The 20,471-nt window shown below is 37.3% G+C and overlaps 2 protein-coding genes across 2 annotated transcripts in view; one reads left to right on the top strand and one right to left on the bottom strand.

The window, feature by feature from the left end:
• LOC101886227 (ovostatin) overlaps window positions 1-20,471 on the bottom strand; it is a 370,069-nt gene that overhangs the window by 32,373 nt on the left and 317,225 nt on the right. The gene's annotated exons all lie outside the window — the stretch shown is intronic.
• LOC567650 (protein FAM13A-like) lies at window positions 62-19,947 on the top strand. The gene is made up of 11 exons (XM_017351171.4): window positions 62-896; window positions 1,154-1,271; window positions 1,347-1,553; window positions 1,637-1,814; window positions 1,990-2,116; window positions 2,212-2,270; window positions 2,365-2,451; window positions 2,601-5,020; window positions 5,239-5,355; window positions 5,537-5,749; window positions 18,036-19,947. The coding sequence occupies exons 1-8, from the start codon at window positions 876-878 to the stop codon at window positions 2,614-2,616; spliced, it is 813 nt and encodes a 270-aa protein (XP_017206660.3). The 5' UTR covers window positions 62-875; the 3' UTR covers window positions 2,617-5,020; window positions 5,239-5,355; window positions 5,537-5,749; window positions 18,036-19,947.

Here is a 20,471-nt window from a genome sequence, read left to right as displayed (position 1 = left end):
ACATTTCACTGTCCAATGAATCAAACCGATTCTTTTAGAAATGAATCAAACGGCTCTCATTGTGAATGAATCATTGAATAGTTGACTTCACTCAGGCCTACACGAGCAGCGTCTTCCTTCGGATTTGTTTGGATCATTTTTGATGGCAAAACAGCACAAATGTTTTAAATGTAAGTAACATTACGCCTTTTGTTGTTGTTAAACTAAACTATAAGTGAATTTGTGCTTATTGGGGGAAACGTGCACTCTTCCTCGTGTAATGCAACTAACTTAATTTAAAAAATCACAGACATGTAAAATAACTTGTATATTGCCATGTCTTGGATTAAATGGGAATTTATTATAACTGCATTTTTATATACTTCATCATCTTTCAGTAAATATTGTGTGCACTTTCTTGGGCTCGCAGATGAATTAACGTTACAGCATCCATTAGCATCAGACGCGTTTATGGGCTTTATTTGTAACACTCCTTGGTTAACTGATATTAGTTACCGCGTTTATTTGAGTCTGCTTAATGCACATTATGTTGTTTAATGATTAGACAATTCAACACTGAACTGAGCTCTTTAGCATCTTTTAAAATCGTGAATGGAATGCGTGACGTGATCGGCGCAGGTATTTACAGGCGTTCTTTTTAGAATTCTCTGTTGGGTGTTTTGGCGTTGGTGTAGTTGGCGGTGTTTTGTGTGGTTTGCGATTATTTTGATTACTTCGGCTTTGAATTCACGGTTTTTGACACTTTTTTCGGACTTGACTTACGATTTTGGATTGCGATTTTGGCTCTGCTTTGAACTCCCGGTTTTGACCCTTTTCTGCTTCGACCCTCGGCTTTGGACTTGCCCCTGATTGGTTCACCAATCACCGCCTTAAACATGGCAGTGTTGTCAGTTTGTGTAAGTATACGACACACGAACAACAAATTACAATCAATCTACATATACTGTTAATAAAAAGCTTCTTGTTTTATATTTAAAAAATGTATTCCTCATATTTCTTGTTTACATTGACAGGTATTGTAATTAACAGACAACGTTAGGTAACTTAAGGCCATTTTTGTTTTGCTGTTCGAATTCACACTTATCAAACAGATTTAAAGTCACTTTCTTGTGTCCTGTACTTTACAATGCTCCCTATCTCCTGCTTTGTGCAGTTGGAAACACCGAGTGTTGTATTCGGTGTGCCTCTGAGTCACCTGAGGCGACATGGCCAAATGAGACAAGGCCTTCCTTTGGCCCTGACACACATGGTGCAGTTCCTGGACCAGCATGGTGTGTATTATTCACATCACTTCACTTTCTTTTATATTCTAAGAGCTTGTGTTTGTAAAATGTGTATTTGTTTAGGCCTCAGCATCAGTGGCCTCTTCAGAATCAGCGGGAAGGTGAAACAGTACCAGGAACTGAAGAAAAGTTTCAACGACGGAGCCTTCCCTGAGTTTGACATGGAGGATATTCATCCTTTAGCCTCCTTGTTGAAACTTTTCCTGAGGGAACTGCCTGGTGGTCTCATTCCAGAGTCACACGGGAAGCAGCTGTTGAATGTGTTCAGGGGTAAGTGATGAGCAATCATTGTGTGAACTTGACATACAACAAAACTGACACAGCAGTCATCTTGAAATCTTTTTATCATGCAGATTCAAAAGAGGAAGAACGCAATCAGTCCATGAGAATGATCCTGAACACACTTCCAGAGGAACATTTCAACGTCCTCTCTTACCTGTTGTTCTTCCTCTCCCGCGTGGCCGCTGAGAGTCAGCAAAACCTAATGACACCAGCGAATTTATCAATAGTTTTTGGACCCACCATCTTTCAGTAAGTGTTTGTATTTGTGCATTTAGCTGATAGATGCAGTTGTAATAATAACATATTGAGGTGTCTAGAATTAAATCCACCATTTCTTTGACACAAAGACTCATAGACGTGGAGCTATAAGTCATAAAATGACTGGTGTAGTTAGTAAGGTGTTGTGTTTTATCTGTATGTGCAGTGTTCCTCTCAGCCCTACAATGCTTGAAGAACAGGAACACTATAACACTTTGACTCTGCACCTGCTGGACAATATAACACATCTGCTGCCCAATATGTACCCTCAGACATCCAGCAGCAACCCAGCAGTGAGTTAACACTGTGTTTTAAGAGTATATCATTGTTTACGTTTGTATATGTATGAAAGATTGAAAAAATTACAATATATGTTTGTTTATTACAGGATGAAGAAGTCTTGACAAATGAAGAGTGTGTCCAACATCTGGCACCCACAGAACTCAAGTACACATGCCAAACACACACATCTACATGCATTATTAGCATTTTTGTTTTGTTTTTTAGTCATTTTCATGTTTTCTGTGGATGTGTTTTCCAGATCAAAGTCACCTATCACTGGGCGACTTGCTCAGCTAAAGAAAAGACTGAGAGGCTTTTGGAGAACGATTTGCTCCTGCACAAACAGGTACAATATACAAGCAAAACACATTTATAAAACATTCATATATAAAACACTTGTGTCTGTTGGTGAAAAGTGAAAATATAAGGCTGATTTGTCAGATTACTATAATAAAAGCGAGTTGGTTTATTAATTGTATTTTTCATGCCACATAGCAGTGACACAGACTGAAGAGACCACTGCAGGAATGAAGGCCTAGATATTGGACATTCGAAGATACTGGGCCAATAAGGGGCATCTGAAAAGTCTAGCAATGGTGAGGGTCACCTGCGGTCATTGGGCATGGTGAGGGTCACCAGCGGACATTGGGAAAGGTGAGGGTCACCTGCAGAGGCCAGGCATGGTGACGAGAGACAGTGACACTGTGCTCTGGCAGACTCTACAATGTACATTTGTGAGAAGCAGTGATGCATTTAACTGTGAAAGTGAAATAAAACTATTTCTAAAAGCTGAAGTGTTGACTGTGGTTCTTTTCTCCATGTCTGGTTCTCAGCTGAACAAACTCAATCTCTCAGCATTTTTCAAGACTGTAATGAGAACTAACCAGTGATGAAACAGATGTTTTTAAATCTTTTTAAATGTGTTTAGATGCCTGTGAATGTCAAATAAAATTGACCTGTGCTGCATATAGTGTAATTGAGTCAAGGTAAATATTATTATGTAATGGTAATGCTACCGTTATGCAATTTCAGGCGTTTAATTTTCAATCATCTTCAACTGCAAATAATTTATCAGACATAAGACGGCGGATATAAAGTTTCCAGCAACAGGCCTCCTTCTCTTTCAATCAGCACCATCATGTGTACCCCCGTGACAAACACGAAGATACACCTAAATGGCCTAAAGATTGGTGGAAGAGAGTTGTTTTATTGACATTTTATAACGCTGAATGGTAATAAATTTCTGCAGACAGTGTGTTTAAAACTGTTCAATGATGGAAGGTGTGATGAGGAGCCCCCAAGAGTTCAAGTCTGTCTGTGCGTGCATTTGTGCCCTTGGAGATGCAGGTGGCAGAGGTTTTGGTAACCATTGAAAAGCAAGTCTGTATCCTGCAAAAGGCGGTGAAATGTGATTCTGCATGTCAATAATTTGACTAAAATAGCAATGCTCCATCTTTTTACATTCGATTTGTATTTATTTCAATTAGGACTTGTAAAGAAAATCTAAAAATCTCTGTTTTGGTATGTTCCTAATCACAGTAGGCTATAGTCTTAATCGTATAAAAATCGAAGTAGGTCTATTTTCATGCATTTTTTTTTTTTTTTTTTTGCATTTTTTTATTTAAAGGCACCTTTTATGACACTCAAGGTCATCGTACAGGACAGCTAGAACAATTCATTCAAATAAAAACACAAAAGTCAGAATACAATACAAACTTTAAAAATACAGTGTGTTAAAGTGAATAAGCATGTTAAAGTATAAGCATGTATAAGTATGTTAAGAAATAAACCAAAATAATTTATTTTTCTCACATTTATAATATAGTTTATAATTCCATAATCTAATTACAAAAGTGTCTCAACTCCATATACAGTAGGTCTGTTACAGAAAGCTGTTTGTATTCTGCAGGCCGGTGTCCAAGTAAAGCTACGCAATCGGGCCAACATCCACCCAATCACCTTTTTTATACATTAAAGTTTATTATGTTTTTTCTTTTGCAAAGAGATACAATTTACAATAGCTGTTAGAAATATTTCACAGCAATTACTCCAGATTAAATTCCCTAATTCCCAGGGAAAGAAAACTAATAACAGTTACACAGTAGCTCATGATAATAACAGAGCAATATATCACTTTACATCATCTTCCATTCATACAAAAATCTATTTACAGAAGTAAAGGAAAGTAGACATAATATTTATAAATAGACATGAACTTTAAGGATTTATAACAGAAATGCATTAGGTTGAATAGAAGGTTTACTCCAAAAGCTAACACATATATCTCCTCAGTAAATATGCTTTTAACAATGTTAAACTTGTCAAAAAACAAAAATATTATGTTGACTAAAAAGTGTATACAACTAGAGTTTTCTTGTTTTGACACATAATATCGCCAAGAAATAATTACATTTGTTTTTTGTAGCAAGCTAAAAAATAAAAATAAATAATAATCCATTTGCCCAACCAGGCCATTTAGAAATAATCCTTAGTGTTTAGCCCTGTATAAAACAGAAATTAATTCATAATGGTCTTAAAAAGACTTAAATTTGACTTGATGAAACCTGCAGAAACCCTGAGTATCACACAGTCCTTCAGAAATCAATTTAATCTGCTGATATTCATTTTTAGATTTGGTAAATATAAAGATTTAAATAATTTTTCATAGAAATGCTTTGTAACATTTAAGAATATCTCTGTCTTTTTTTCTTTGATCAAATGAATCCATCATAGCCAAATAAAGGTCCCAATTAAAATGTGCTAATGTATTTCCTCCACATGTAAAATGTTTATTTTTAAACTAGTGTATGTATTTTTTTTCTCTAAGCCTATTTTTATCCACACAGTTCCTCTGCCTGCACCTGAGGCCCTCAAGATCTTAGAAGAAGAGGATCACGTGTTTCTCTTCTGGAAGGGTCTGTTTTGGAAAATATGAACAGATTTTTCAATATATGTTAACATAGACTTTCTCTGTCAATAAATATTTGGTGTTTTTACTGCAAATGTCACATTCATAACACTGGAATAATAGCACATGAAACACAATATTAACCCTATTTACTAAGTTAATTTATTGCTAATTTAGATTCTTCTTTTAAAATGACTTCCCTTTTACCCTGTTTTTCCTCCTCAGGGCTTTGAGGTGTATGTGCATGACAGTGTCACCAACTCCACCAAGTGTTTAGGCAACACAACAGAGACGTTCTTCAGAATCAACAGCCTGCTGGCAGGTCATAACTACACGTTCTCGGTGCGGGCGCGATGTCTACTCAGTAACCAGCTTTGTGTAGAGTCAGCGGTGTTGTTATGTGATGAACTGGGCAAAGCAGCAGGCATGAGCTTTTTCAGAGCGAACACTTTAGTCCCTTTATCTTTGTGGGCGTTTGTGGAGCTTGACGTTGATCCTGATGCTCTTTTTTTTCATCTTTTAGGGCAGAATGATGCAGCGTCTCAGTCGGGTAAATCGGAGGACATGGCAGCTATTGTGGTGCCAGTGTTGTTCCTGCTGTTAGTGGGTGTGTGTGGAGGCCTGGTGGTGCTTTACCTCAGACATCGTCGCCTACAGCACAGCTTCACTGCCTTCGCTAACAGCCACTACAACTCTCGTCTGGGCTCTGCTATTTTCTCCTCAGGAGATGAGCTGGGTAATTATATTTTGCTTCCTATTCAGTAAAGTTCATTGAGAGTTTTTTTTTTTTTTTTAACTTTATTTATAGAAGTTTTGTAAAAACATAACACCAAATAATGTACATCATGTATATATGTTAACAAACTTGTCTCGGTGTTATTACCTTATACTAACTAGAACATGCACCAAAACACAAGCAAACATAACAGCAATTTTACAGCACCATCACAAAACAATAAAAAAAAATTAGCCAGACTGATGGAATTAGAAACAAAATAGAATAACATGTAAAAAGGAAGTGGAGAGAAGCAAAAAAAATATTACCAGAAAAAAATATTACAGAAACATTATTAGCCTATACATCTAAGGAAGGGGCCCCATGTTTTGTCATACAACTTTTGTTTGCCAAATCTAGAGAAGCGTAACCTTTCCAACTTGAGGGCAGAAACCATTTCAGCTAATCATTTAAAAAAATTTGGAGGTGTTGTGGATTTCCACTCCATCAGAATCACTCTCTTGGCCAACACCATACCAAACATTAAGGAGAGTTGTTGATGTTTAGGCCAAGTTAGAGCCTGGTCTGACCATCCAAACAATGCTATTTCTACATCAATTTTTATGTCCATTTCAAAAGCCTGGGAGTAAAGTCCGAAGATGCTTTTCCAAAATTCAGATACTTCTGGACAGGACCAAAATATATGACCATAGGTCCCGACTGCGCCTTTGCATTTATCACACAGGGGAGAGACAGAAGGATACAGCTTATTAAGTTTGGCTTTTGTATAGTGCAATCTATGCATCACTTTAAATTGAATGAGCTGTAGCCTTACATTTATAGAGCAAAAATGAATACGACTCAGTCCCTCCTCCCACGTAGAGGATGAAATGTCAATTCCTAATTCCCTCTCCCAAGAATCTTGTAGATGTCCTGTAGAGACCGAGACGTGAGAAGAAAACAGATCTATAAATTTGGTCACTAAATGTTTCTCCATTGGGCACTGCCTCAAAAGCTTGTAAAAATCATGGTCAAGAGAGACTTCCTCGCACTGTGGAAAAATGTGTTTGATAAAATGACGCACCTGTAAATAACGAAAAAAGTGTGATTGTGAGAGTCCAAAAGTTTTATATAAGTATTCAAATGTGGCCAATTTGTTATCTACATAAAAATCCTTTACTGAACGCAGTCCTTTGTCACTCCAAAAAGTAAAGATCTTATCAAGTTGTCCTGGCACAAAATCATGATTTTTGCAGATAGGTAAATAAACGATGCCCAATCTTTAATGCCATTTTCACTTGATTTAAAATTTTAATAGAGTTAAGAACAATAATATTCTTACTTTGAACTTTTTTCAGTGATAAAGCTTTCGACCACAAAATTGCAGCCAAAGAACTGTTACCAACTAAACAAGCCTCAAACTGTAGCCACTTATGACATATATCTGACTGATCGGAAGCAACTTGATCACACTCATGCCAAAACATCATAGCCCTCATGTTAGCTGCCCAATAGTATTGACGGAATGTGGGCATTGCTAGCCCTCCCACTTCCCTAGACTTTTGCAAATGAGGTTTTGAAATCCTTTGTGCCCTATATCCCCAAATGAAAGGAAAAATCACAGAATCTAACAATTTAAAAAAGGATTTTGGGAGAAATATGGGTAAATTCTGAAAAAGATAAAGAAAACGAGGCAAAATAACCATCTTGATGGCATTAATTCGACTTATTAATGATAATGGAAGAATCCTCCACTTCTCAATAGATAATTTTAATTTGTTAATAGCCTCTAGAAAATATAATCTATAAATATCCTTAAAATGTTTGGGGATAATTAATCCCAAGTAGGTGAAATGATTATCTACAATTTTAACAGGCAGAGATTTCAAAAATCCAGAGTCCAAGCCATCTCCCAGAGGCAAAAACCAGAGGTGGGACCAAGTCATTGTTTGGCAAGTCACAAGTATGTCTCAATTCATTGCCCTCAAGTCCCGAGTCAAGTCCCGAGTCAAGACAGGCAAGTCCCGAGTCAAGTCCCGAGTCAAAGGCAACAAGTCTCAAGTCAAGTCCAAAGTCATGCAGTTTGATTTTCGAGTCTTTTCGAGTCTTTTTAACAGAAAAATAAAATATATACAGACTAGGTATGGTTGTAAGATCTGTATTAATTAAACAAACCTTTTTTATGAAAGAACATTGCTCAGATATATAAAAATACAAATGCAATTTTCTGAAAAAGTACTGAACAGTGCTGCGTCTCGTCTCCACAGCATAATGCACAAGAACGAGTTCCACCAAAAAAAGACTCCATTTTGCCTCACATCACACAGAAATTGCAGGTCTACTGCTGTCTAATTCATTAAGTTTAGTTGTGCTATGTTATGTCTTCGGTGATCAACTTGCGATTAACCAAAATTACATAACCTCAATGTGGTAGCAGTAGACCAACTCCTGTATATGCTGCAAAGTTAAATTGAGTGAAATTGGAATTTTGTCAATTGAATCTTGTGTGTGCTAAAGAGATGGAGTTGCAAATCCGTCTAGCAGCAATGTAAAATGGTAGCACATATTGTTAATGAAGTAGGCTACTTCATACAAACAATAACGTTGTTTTCTTCACATAACGTTGAAGAGCTTTGCTCTCTACCTTGTGTGATGCTCGTGCACGGATTTCCTCTGTTTGTGGACAAAACTGATTGCGAGTTCTCAAATATACGCTGCTCACGCGCAAATTTTCTCTCACTCTCAAATATGCACTGCTCACACACACATTTTCTTGAGCGCTCTCAGAGATTATATGCAAACTCACAATTTGTGTCGTATTCCCTCTTCCTTTCATGCTTTTTGATATGATTCATATTGCTGCACTGTTTAATAACAATAACCAAAATACTAAAATAGACTTACATATTAAATGTTTAATCTAATAAACCATAAAATTTTTGGTTGTTTTATATGATGAGATATTTTCAGTTTCAAACACTTAAAGACAGAGAATAGACCAGTGTTGCCCCCCTGAAAATTTGCTTAGGGGGGCCAGAAGAGGCCAGCTACGTCAGTGGCACCAATCAATCCACAATAATTTAGTGGCTGCTATTTATTTATTGAAATATTGCATTGTATTGCATTTATGTAAGTAGATTTAAATAAATAATGTCAACAGCAAAATAATATCGGGGTGGCCACAGGGGTGGCTAGAGTTTACACAGGGGTAAAACCCCTTGTAAAGGGGTTTACACCACTATAAGGCACCCTGGAATAGATGTTGGATGTAAAGAATACATTTTATTTTAAAAGCATTTAAACAAAAACTAATGCAAGCGGAAATGTAACTGTGATAAAAATAAGGAAACACTTGATAAGGTATTATAGCCTACTGTACTATTTATTCTTCAAATAAATCTCACTATCAATCTTATTTTATCATGGCAGCTAAAATAAAGTAAACTAGTGTCTGCTGGCTTCCACTTTGCTGATGAGATTGTGGAGGACATTTTCCATGTCATCCTCTTCATTTTGAGGAAAGCTGTTCCACAGGGCCCCTGAACACGTATATTGGCATGTACTGTGTTTTGAACAGTAGCCTACTACAGTAAAGAACTTCAATTGATCAGTTGTGGTAATACTATAGTTGCTATGGTAACACAAGTGTAATATAAAAAAATTACCCAGTGCTGTATTATTTTACAATTTAGGGTATTTTATTCTACAAATCACTACACTTTACTGTAGTAAAACTACACTTTGTATTTTATTTTATCTGTTCACTATTGGTAATACTACTGTATTATGAAGCATTCATTAACAAGTCGTAAATAATACTAGCCTAAAACATAAGTATAATACAAGTATACAACAAGTATAATAATCAAAAACACTAGAATTTATTAAAGAATTTACCTTAACCTTTTAGTTTTTTGTGTATTGTTAATAAATAGTAAAGCAAGAAAGAAACCATATCAACATTCTTGGAATAACCCTTCGCTAAGCCTCGCCCTCCTTAGTTACTGTTGCTACGCATGTCAAGCTTTCATGCCTGGCACATCTCTTACAGTGTGTATGCGCTGGTGTCAAACATTCCCAAGGATTTAATTAGTCATTTTTGACAAACAGGTGAGATATCTGAGAAAGCCAGACAAAAGAGGACTGCAGTATACATTACAGGGGTATATTCACAACATAATAGCAACTGATTAGAAAATAATTGTATCAAAATTGAAGCAAGGTTAGCCTAGCCACCTCATACGCTGAACATTCAACAGCATAGTTCATGCACAGCAGGAGAGGTGAAATTATAAAAATAATCTAATAACCTAAGAAACTGATGGATTTGTGCCGAATATTAGCATCATTGACCCATAACAGTGTACAGTACCTATTACTGTCAGCATGTTTGTGTGCTCTTTATCCAGTTTTTATTAAAATTTGCAGTTAAGTGGAAGAAAAAAAATTGAAATGCAAATCAAAGTATAAATAACAGAAGTGAACAAATAGATTTTTCCTACAAGCAAATATTAGTGTATGTATTTATATATGTTACAATGGTGAGGGTTTAAACTAAGCAGTGCTCATAATATCGAGTGGAAAAAAAGAAAAAGACCGCTGGGAAACATAACCTGCTTTGTTTTTTTTTGTTTTGTTTTTTTATAAGAAACACAGGTTAGATCTGTTTAGGATAAGAGGAGTGCGAGTTATTGCCACCTATCACTGAATGTGAATATCGAAAACAAAACCAACTTAGCTTAACTCCTTTACCGCCCCTCACACAGCTTGATCCACGCTGGCATTTCTCCTCTTGGGCTTTGGTTTTGAAAAGGGGAAAAAATCCCACCACCCAGTCCAAACTTTTAGGATAGCGGGTGTCAGATTTGCACAATCCAATTGCGCAACGATTTGGCTTGTTTCCCTCGCTCGAAAGCTTGACAGAGCCCCTGCCCGTAGCTACGATTGGTAAGCCGCGATTGGTGGGTGGCGGTTTTTGGGCGTGGCTTAGTGAAGGGTCAGTTTAAAAGGAGGATCCCGTGAGAGCGAAAGCACTAAAGGTATGAGACGCCATCGTAAACAAAAGTCAAGCGAACGCAAAGAGACTGAATGCACGAGAGAGAGAGAGCGAGTATTGGCACGCGAGTATTGGCTAGATCTCAAATTCAAATTCTCTCTGCGTTCGCTTGACTTTTGTCCACTCCGGCGCCTCATAGTCACGTTGGATACTGTCGAATCAAAACAATCGAGAGGGTGCTCGCTGCAGAGCCATTTGAGCAAAGCTGAGCTCCAGCGAGGGGGAGCATGAGCTCTCGCTCTACCTCCTGTAAGCTGTTTTAATGCGTACACCAACCCCACCCCTAACCCTACCCCCAGTGACATCACTCGTAGAAGAAGTGCAAAAAAGGTGGAGCTCAAGCTCCCCCTCGCTGGAGCTCAGCTCACCCAAATGGCTCTGCAGCGAGCACCACTTGAAACAATCTACCGTGCTTTGATTGGATGTCATGCCGAAAGCGCGCATGCTGTCACACACACACGCGCACGCACGCGCATGCTGTCACACACACACGCACACACAAACGGAGAGAGAGAGAGAGCGGTCCATGTCAACATACTTTTTTTATCTTTGGGCTTTTCATGGGAAGCAGCAAGTCTTTACAAGTCAATAGGGGCAAGTCCTAGTCAAAGTCCGAGTCATTTATGCTCAAGTCCAAGTCGAGTTGCAAGTTTTTTTATATTTTGTCAAGTCGAGTCTAAAGTCATCAAATTCATGACTCGAGTCTGACTCGAGTCCAAGTCACATGACTCGAGTCCACACCTCTGGCAAAAACATACTTTTTCCCCAATTAACTGAATAACCGGAGAAGGAACCAAAAATATTATGTGTTTCCATTAAATGTGGAAAAGCGGTGGATGGGTCATTTAAAAATAATATTAAATCATCAGCATACAATCAGCAGACTTAAACAACACCCCTGTCGTGTTCCCCGCTGTAGCTGGAAAAATGCAGATCGATCAGAATTTGTGAGAATTGCAGACTTAGGAGCCAAGTAAAGCATTTTAATTAACTTGATAAAATTTTCACCAAAGCCGAATCTCTCTAGAACAGAAAACATACAAATCCATTCAATTCGATCAAAGGCTTTCTCTGCGTCCAGGGAGAGGATTGCTGCCTTGGATTTTTTTGACTGATTGTTGTATAAAATGTTTAATAGGCGGCGTGAGTTACAGAAGGAGAACCTTCCTAAAATAAAGCCAGTTTGGTCGGAATGAATTAATGAATCCACATGTTTGTTTAATCGAGTAGCCAAAATTTTTGCGATAACCTTTTCATCACTGTTAAGAAGACTAATTGGTCTATAATTAGCGGGCTCAGTAACATCATCGTCTTTTTTTTTTTTTTTCAAAAGACACACATACGCTTCATATAAAGAGTCAGGAAACTTATTTAGCTCAATTGAGTGATTTAACATACGAAGCAGGAGAGGAGCCATTGTAGATGCATTTGCTTTATAAAATTCAATTCCATACCCATCTGGACCTATGGCCTTTTTACTGGGAAGGGAATTAATTGCCCCCAGAACTTCACTAAGATCGAAAGGTTTTTCTAATTCCTTTTTAGCACTATCACTAAGCTTTGGAAAATTCACTTTATTGAGAAAGCTATGTCCCAAGTCACTCATTACTGGACTGGTTGAAGAATAAAGATGCTCATAAAATTCTGTAAAGCAGTCATTGATTTCTTTAGGATGCGTTACCAAATCACCTTTTTGAGCTCTAATTTGATGAATGGCACGACTGGCCTGCACCCCTTTAAGCTGACGAGCAAGAAAAGTATCTGCTTTGTCACTGAGTTCAAAATGTTTCTGCTTAAGCTTCAATAGTACATTAGAGACCTGATCACTCAGAATTGAATTATATTCGTATTTCAATTTTAAAATTGCATTAAGGTCTGATTGTGCTTTGAATTCTTGAGAAGCTTTTTCCAAGGAAGGAAGGATATTTTCAATCTCAAATAGTCGTTTGCGTCTTTCCTTTTTATGTGCAGATTCAAAAGCAATAATATGTCCTCTCAAAACTACTTTACAGGTTTCCGACAAACATGAGTCAGATACGTCTCCTTTATCGTTGGTCTCTAAAAATTGACTCAGCTGATTTGAAAGAAATGAGGTAAACTTTTTATCCATTAGCAAGTTAGGGTTAAAACGGCAACAATATTGGTTCTTTGGTAAAGACAAACTTAAACCTAGTGAGACGGGGCTATGATCCGAAATTAGGATGTTATGGTATTTAGATTGGACAACGTATTTTATAATTTTGGAGTCAATAATAAAATAATCAATTCGAGAGTAAGATTTGTGAACTTGAGAAAAAAAAGAATAATCCTGACCAGTAGGATTCAGTAATCTCCGTACATCAACAAAATTCATGGACTTAATAAGACTATTTAGAACCCCAACAGACTGGATAGGAGAAGGAACACGAGCTGAAGAGCGGTCAAGATAAGAATCTAAATAACAATTAAAGTCTCCCGCGATCACTGCGTTAGTAGCATTGGTATCTGGAAGGAGTCCAAATAATTTCCTAAAAAAAGCCAATGTTGGGCCTATACACATTAACATATGTGATAGTAACACTGTTAATACAGCCCGATACAATAACTATATCTGCCCCCTGGTTCTGATATTACTGAATGAGAGCGAAATGGAATCGACTTTTTGAAAAGAATAGCCACACCTCTTGCCTTGGAAGAAAATGTTGCTTGGTATACTTGAGAGATCCAATTTGCCCGCAGTCTTAAGAGTGGAGGAACTATGACGTCAATTTGTATGCAAAAACCCGGAAGCGAGTTAGCATTTTAGCAGTTCCGGTTCCCTCGTCCCAAAGTAAATGGGTTTTTTCAATGGGGTTTCAGTAAAATCGCTTAAATAAGGTTTGTGGCTAACACAAACTCAAAATACTTTCACGTTTTATTCTACAACATAAAACACATCAGTTACAGCACACTCTTGAATTTTTAAATCGGTTATGCTTCTTTAAAAAGACCGTTGCTATCAAGTTGCTAAATGGGACTACAGGCATTGTCGGAGACATTATACATCATCGAGCTGAACTTATCTGGAGCGCGGCTGGCTTGTGTTGAGCATTTGGATTTGTCTGTTATTTTAGGTGTTTTCATGAATAGTATTTTATAGTTTGTAGTGTTTTTCTAACTGGGAATTCAGATTGTGTGTAGATAATTCTTTCACTTGTGAAGGCTGTCGAGACAGATTCATTTGTTGATAATTCATTTTAATTAAACGATATTATGAAGATACTGCTCACCAATGCATCCTGTCTCTCTTCTGCCCTCAGTAATGCAAACGTGTGAATAAATGTGTAAAAATACATGCATGTTAATTGTCATTTTAACGTGATCAAGTGATTTTTCGTCGGGTTTTTTCTTCATCTGAACACATTGAACTCTGTCATAACTGCAATATTTACACTCCTCCATAAAACGTATTGTAGATGTGACTGTATGGGCTGCTTTTCACTGTACTTCGTGACAAAAAAGGAATATTGAATGTTGATCTGTGTCCATGATGATGGAACTAGCAGGCATTTGATAGACTTGTTCCTCCTCACGCCTCATTTCTGTCGTCTGTTAAGGTAAGCAGGCTGTGTGCACGCGCGCGCGATACACTTATTTAAATGTCTTATGATAATACTATATAGGCAGATTTATACACGCAGTTTTAAAACTTTTAGAACAACCGCAAAGAAAAACAGATGTATTTCCTACGTAAAAACGGTCCAAAAGGCACGTATGTCTTTGTGTTTTTGCGTATTTATTTATCTATAATATATACAGTGGATTATAATATTATAAACAGAGAGATTAACTCTTTTTCATGGACATTATTTCTAAAAATAAGCTTGATAAGTCGTCTGTAGCAGGGTAGGGCTGACGTCACAGGCGCACATCCTGAAGGCACTGTAGTCCGTTTATAGCCTAATGTTAGCTTTTCAGTTCTTGCGTTTGCATTTAAGATCCAAAAGTGCTCAAAGTTGTATTTTCATGTGAGGATTATCCGGCTTGACAAAACGTGTAAGTGTAAAGAACTGTGTTTGAACACAGAGCTTATTATTTGCAATCTTCGAAAAGCCTATGGGAAAATCCTATAGGGATTTTCACAAGGGAACCAGTTTTATGCTAGCAGCCGATTAGCCTACAAAGTGACGTCATAGTTCCTCCACTCTATTAGCTCTAATTTGAGTCTCTTGAAGAAAAATTATATCAGCTGATAAAGACTTTAAATGTGCAAACACTTTGCCAAGTTTTATCGGGTGCCCCATTCCTCTTACATTCCAACTGACAAAATTCACATTCATATTTTGTTTTTTCTAACAATCATTAATATAACAATCAGAAAGAAAACATCATAAAACCCATCCAGCTTATTTACATGAAAACTTATAAGTGCCGTAAACAATTGGTGCAACAAAAAACAATGTGGTAACAGCCCCAACCCCACCCCAAACCCCAGTGCAGAACAGCATTTTCCCCCCATCTTCACGGAGCCAGCAAGAGGACAAAGCAAAGAGCACAAATCTTACCTAGGACCGTTAAAAGAAAAAGCAGCCACACAAATAAACTTAAAAATAAAAATAGCAACCTTCAGTAAGGGAGAGAGAGAAGAAAAAAAACTCGAGAGGGTCCACTCTCTGCAAATAATGTTATTAGTCCTCTACCTCTCGTGTCATAGTCATTGGTCCATGAGAAGAAAAAAAAAACTATCAGTCTAAACATCCAGGCGCGATGGTCATAGAACTTCCTGACCAGGGATCAGATCGAAACATTAGGAAGGACATCAACAAACTTTTTTGCCTCTTCAGGAGATGTGAATGACATCGACTTTCCATTATGAGTCAACATCAATTTTGCTGGAAATCGCAGCGACCATTTCACGCCAGCTACACGTAAAGCTCGCGTGATCGGACCAAAAGCACGACGCTGCGCAGTGACCTCGGGAGTGTAGTCAAGAAAAATATATATCTGGCTGCCCTTGTACTTCAGCGGGAAATAAGAATTAAATCTTTGTCCCGATTATGATGAAGTCTTGCAATAATTGTGCGGGGTCTTTGACCCGCAGATGGCTTTGGCAGAAGGGATCGATTTTGACGGGCTTTGGAAAATGTTCGTTGCTATAGTTCAGTAATCACGTCCGAGATGAACCGAAGTGCTGCCCTGTTCCTCCCCTTCAGTTATTCCAACGAATTTTAAGTTGAGCCTTCGAGATCGACCTTCCAGGTCATTCAGCTTAGTCCATAATGATTTGTTCTTAGCTTGCAGTTCCTGGCACTTTTTTTCAGTTTCTCCGACGCGTCGGTCCACCTCATTCAGTGCTTCTTCCACATCCACTAATTTTAGATTAAAGCCAGTTTGTTCCGACTGCAAATTAGCCATCGCCACATCCAGTGTATCCAGCCGACCACTTAAAGCGGTCATCTTCTCGTCTATTAATTTCTTCAGATCGTCGCCTTGCGAGTTTATTGCAGCCAGTATAACACTCACATTTGCCTGAGGTAGAGTGTCACACGCGGCGATTTCATCCCTGACAGCAGTCACGATTTTTGAAGACTTTCTAGATGCCATGATCGAGCACGCGATGAATCAGGAAAAGTCGGCAAAAACACCCAAAAAGTTACGAAAATATATAAAATCTTACTTCCAACTATTCAGAATAAATCCAAGATATGACTGATAGTTATTAAATAGAATAAAGACACGAAAGATGGAGTTATATTCGAAAATCAATGTTATCAGAGAGCAGCTCAAAAAAACTCGACTACTCCATGCTTTCCGCGCATGCGCCCCCAAGTTCATTGAGAGATTAGTGAAGTTTTACTTCACTTGAGGTCAGTGTGATTCAGTCAATTTCACTTTAGTTTGATCTAGTTCACTTTATTTTAATTCAATTCAGCTTAGTTCACTTCATTGTATTTTAGTTCACTTGTGTTTCGCTCAGTTCAGATCAGCTGAATTCAGCTCACTTCCGTTCACAGCCGAACCAGCAACCTTCGTGTTGTAAGGTGACAGTGCTAATAACTGAGCCACCATGTCGCCCCCATTTTAGTTCATTCGGTTCTAATTTGTTGTTCCTCAATTAACATCAGTTAAGTTTGCTTAATTTTAGTTAATTTCCTTTTGGTTTAGATCAGTTTAGTTTTAGTTCAGTTCACATTTGTTGAGCTTAGATGTTTTTTTTTTCAGTTCACTTCGTTTGTTTGTTACTTTACTTATTTTAACTTATATTTAGTAAATTTCTGTTTAGTTCACTTCCTCTGTTTGTTCACCTAAATTCAGTTTGGTTCTGTCACTAAAAATAAAAGTTGGGTTCACTTAATTTCAATTCAGCATAGTTCAGATCACTTTAAGTTAAAGGGCACCTATTTTACCCCATTCACAAGATGTAAGATAACCCTTTGGTGTCTCCAGAATGTGTCTGTAAAGTTTCAGCTCAAAATACCCATCAGACAATTTATTATAGCACCAGAATCTGCCCATTTTGGAGTGAGGACTATGTAGCTGTTTTTGTAGCCTGTGGCTTTAAATGCAAATGAGCTGCTTCTCCCCACCCACTGTTTCTATGTGCGTGTCTGCTTTACCTGCATTACATCAGATAAACAGCAGTCAGTGATAGAGACAGACACGGATGAAGCTGAAATACAGCTTATTATTCAAAAATAACAAGTAAGTTTATTCCATGTATTTTTGGTGGAGTTTTGTTCAAGCCTTTCTGAAATGACGAGTCTCATACAAATGTCGTTTGCAGTATACACTCACAGACACACACACACATACTGTATAAAAATGTGTGTTTACTGACACTATGCGGCAGTGGTGATTTTATCGGTTAAGAATTACATGTCAATTTTACTGACTTTATTACAAACATGTTATGTTTTAAAATGTTATAAACTTATAAGACTTATAAAAATCACAGAGAATTAGAACTGTCAATCAATTTGGTGGGCAGGAAAAACCACACTCTTTACGTAACGTTGCGGTGGGCCTCAAAATCACTGGTATTTATGTCCTATTTTAATATCAGGAAATAAAAAATCAGCTTGTTTGGTTGATATTGCTCCAATACGACAGTGGGCAAACTATACCTACACACAGATCTGTCCAAACAGTTTACTAAAATTGATTTTCATCATAGGTGCCCTTTAAGTTAGAAAAATGAATTCTATCTAGCTTCAGCTTACTTTAAATACACAGAGGTTTCCTCATCATGAAAAGCAGCTGCTGATATTTATCTTTGTTCTTTCTCCTCTGAAGGTGATGATGATGAAGACGCTCCTATAATCAGTAGTTTTTCAGATGACGTTCCGATGGTCATTGCGTAGCTGGACAAACCTTTCTCTTCTCCTCCTTCACTTTCACTCCACAACCTTATCATATTTTCTTATGTGCTCATCCGGCACACCTTCAAGCTACTCATGACCCCTGTCACTTAAAAAAAAAGCTGGATTTGTGTTTCCAGACCCACAGGAAGACAAGAAAGCATGGAGCGAAAGAGATATTTTTGAATATAAGATGCACTTTTTTCGGATGTGCAATAACTTTTTTTTATATATATAATATATGTGGGTATTGGACATTGTAGGCATTAACTGAAGCAAACTGTGAAGGAGTTGGTCAGCTGATCAGCACACACACACCGACCCAACTAGGAAAAGACCCTTATTGTACAACAAAGTCTCACATGAGCATTACATTTTGCTTAAAGCCAAAACAAGCACCTAGATATGGGTACATCAGTGCAAAAACACACACAAAAGAAGAGTAAAAAAAAAAACGAAAAAGCTAACCTCACATGTGTACAGATGAAAAAACGGACCAATGAATGCTGACGAAAAGGGAAGCCGGTACATAGGCTGTTGACAGTAAATTGCACAGGATCAGATTTTTGTTCGCAGATGCTCGATTTGTGTCACTTTATGTCAGTAGACCTGCATTTGTCCATGGTACCTTGTTTACACTTTGTATCCATTTGTTAATTTCCACGCTCAGCAATAGGTTGAATTGAAAACAAAAATCATGACCTATTTTAGTTGCTTCATCAGCTGTTTTTGGAAAACAATGACCAACATTAAGAAAGTGACAGTTATTTGATTGTTGTCCACATGCTCGGTCCACAAAAAAACACCATCTAATGTTCACCATCTGCTTGTTTTGTTTTTCCTTTATCGTACGCATTTTATCTAGCAAAAAATAATCTTGCATATCCTGTGTGCTGCCATGGTTTTAGTCCTTTAGTGTTCTCAGGGAACTGGGTTAATGTTGATGTACCAGCGATATCAGTCACACTGCCACAGGCAGCGCAGTGTGTTGAACTGGTAGACTGTTGCGCTTGACAGTCTCTCCGTGAAGCCTGTGCAGAAGCTTCATCCTAGTCTCTTGTGCCAAGCTTAAGAAAAGCAGAGGGTAGAGCAAACGTCTTGCCTTCCCGAACGTTGTGAAGAGGTACATATGTTAAATTCATGTTTTATTTTAACTGGATTGCGGGTGTTACTGAACAGATTTTCTTGTTTTCTATTCTCTTGTATTGAGATGTCCAGAAAAAGACAAATGCTTAAAATCCACCCCCTACTTTTTCAAGGATTTTAAATGAGGTTTATGGCCAGTTTACATTCAAATGCTTATGGTCATTATTATTATCCCATTGTTAATTGACAATAACCAAAACATTTTAGTGAAGCCGTTCCTTTCGGTACCACATTGCCTTATTATGAACACACTGAGTAAAGTATGTAGCAGTATGTCAATGTGATCACACATGCACACGCTCACAGAAAACTGAAAGGTGTAAAAAGACTGTATAAAGACAGGAGTAGTGTGATAGGAAATGTATCGACATATTGTGAAATGACCACTGTATAATGTTTTAAAAGTTCCAGTGCAGCACTTGTGTGAATCCTGAGCCACCGTTTCTTTATTTTATCTTGTTTGTGTTCTTTACTCGCAACCATTTGTGGCAATATTTGTCATGCCCAGTTTGAAACCCATTTGTTTTTTGGTCAATAAGATGTAAAAGTTTTCCCGTAGCAGTGACTTTGGACACCGCCATGTTGAAATTTTTGATCTTGCCTGCCTACTGAGGGTTTTAAAGATACGAACATTTTAAGTGGTACAGTCTGAGATGTTTTATGAATCACTTATGCTGAAATAAATGTGGAAAACTGGTGAATCTGACTCCTCTTGCTTTGTATGTTTGTATAAATGCTTTGTGCTTGTTTATATCTTTCAGCAAATTGACTTGAAAACACAACGCCATGCATTATAAACATGAAAGGCCTTTTGTATTATTAAAAAAATTAATTGCATTTTTAAATTTTGAATATTTAACAGTATAATTAAAAAATGAATACAGAGCACAAATACTGAATAATTGAACAGATTCATTGTCTGAATTAATAAATATGACAACAGCCAGCAGGTGGCGGCAAGTCCCTTTATTAATGAGGGATTCACTGTCTAATATTTTTTTAATTATTATTATTATTAAAGAGGTAGATTGAATAAAATTACATACATATAGAAAAAAAATAAAACTAATGAAATAAAGTGTAACACCTTAAAGAGACACAAAGGAAGAATATAAAGATACAGTTTGTGTTGCTTTTGTATTAAAAGAGTGCTGGATAGTTTTCAAAAATTGGTCTAGGTCAATTTTCAACAGATCAAAAAAAGGTTTTATAGAGCCACTAAACT

The sequence above is a fragment of the Danio rerio genome, chromosome 15 (assembly GCF_049306965.1).
Source record: "Danio rerio strain Tuebingen ecotype United States chromosome 15, GRCz12tu, whole genome shotgun sequence".
Classification (NCBI taxonomy): domain Eukaryota; kingdom Metazoa; phylum Chordata; class Actinopteri; order Cypriniformes; family Danionidae; genus Danio; species Danio rerio.
The sequence above is the reverse complement of the archived record's forward strand: the minus strand, read 5'-3'. Positions and strand labels throughout refer to the sequence as shown.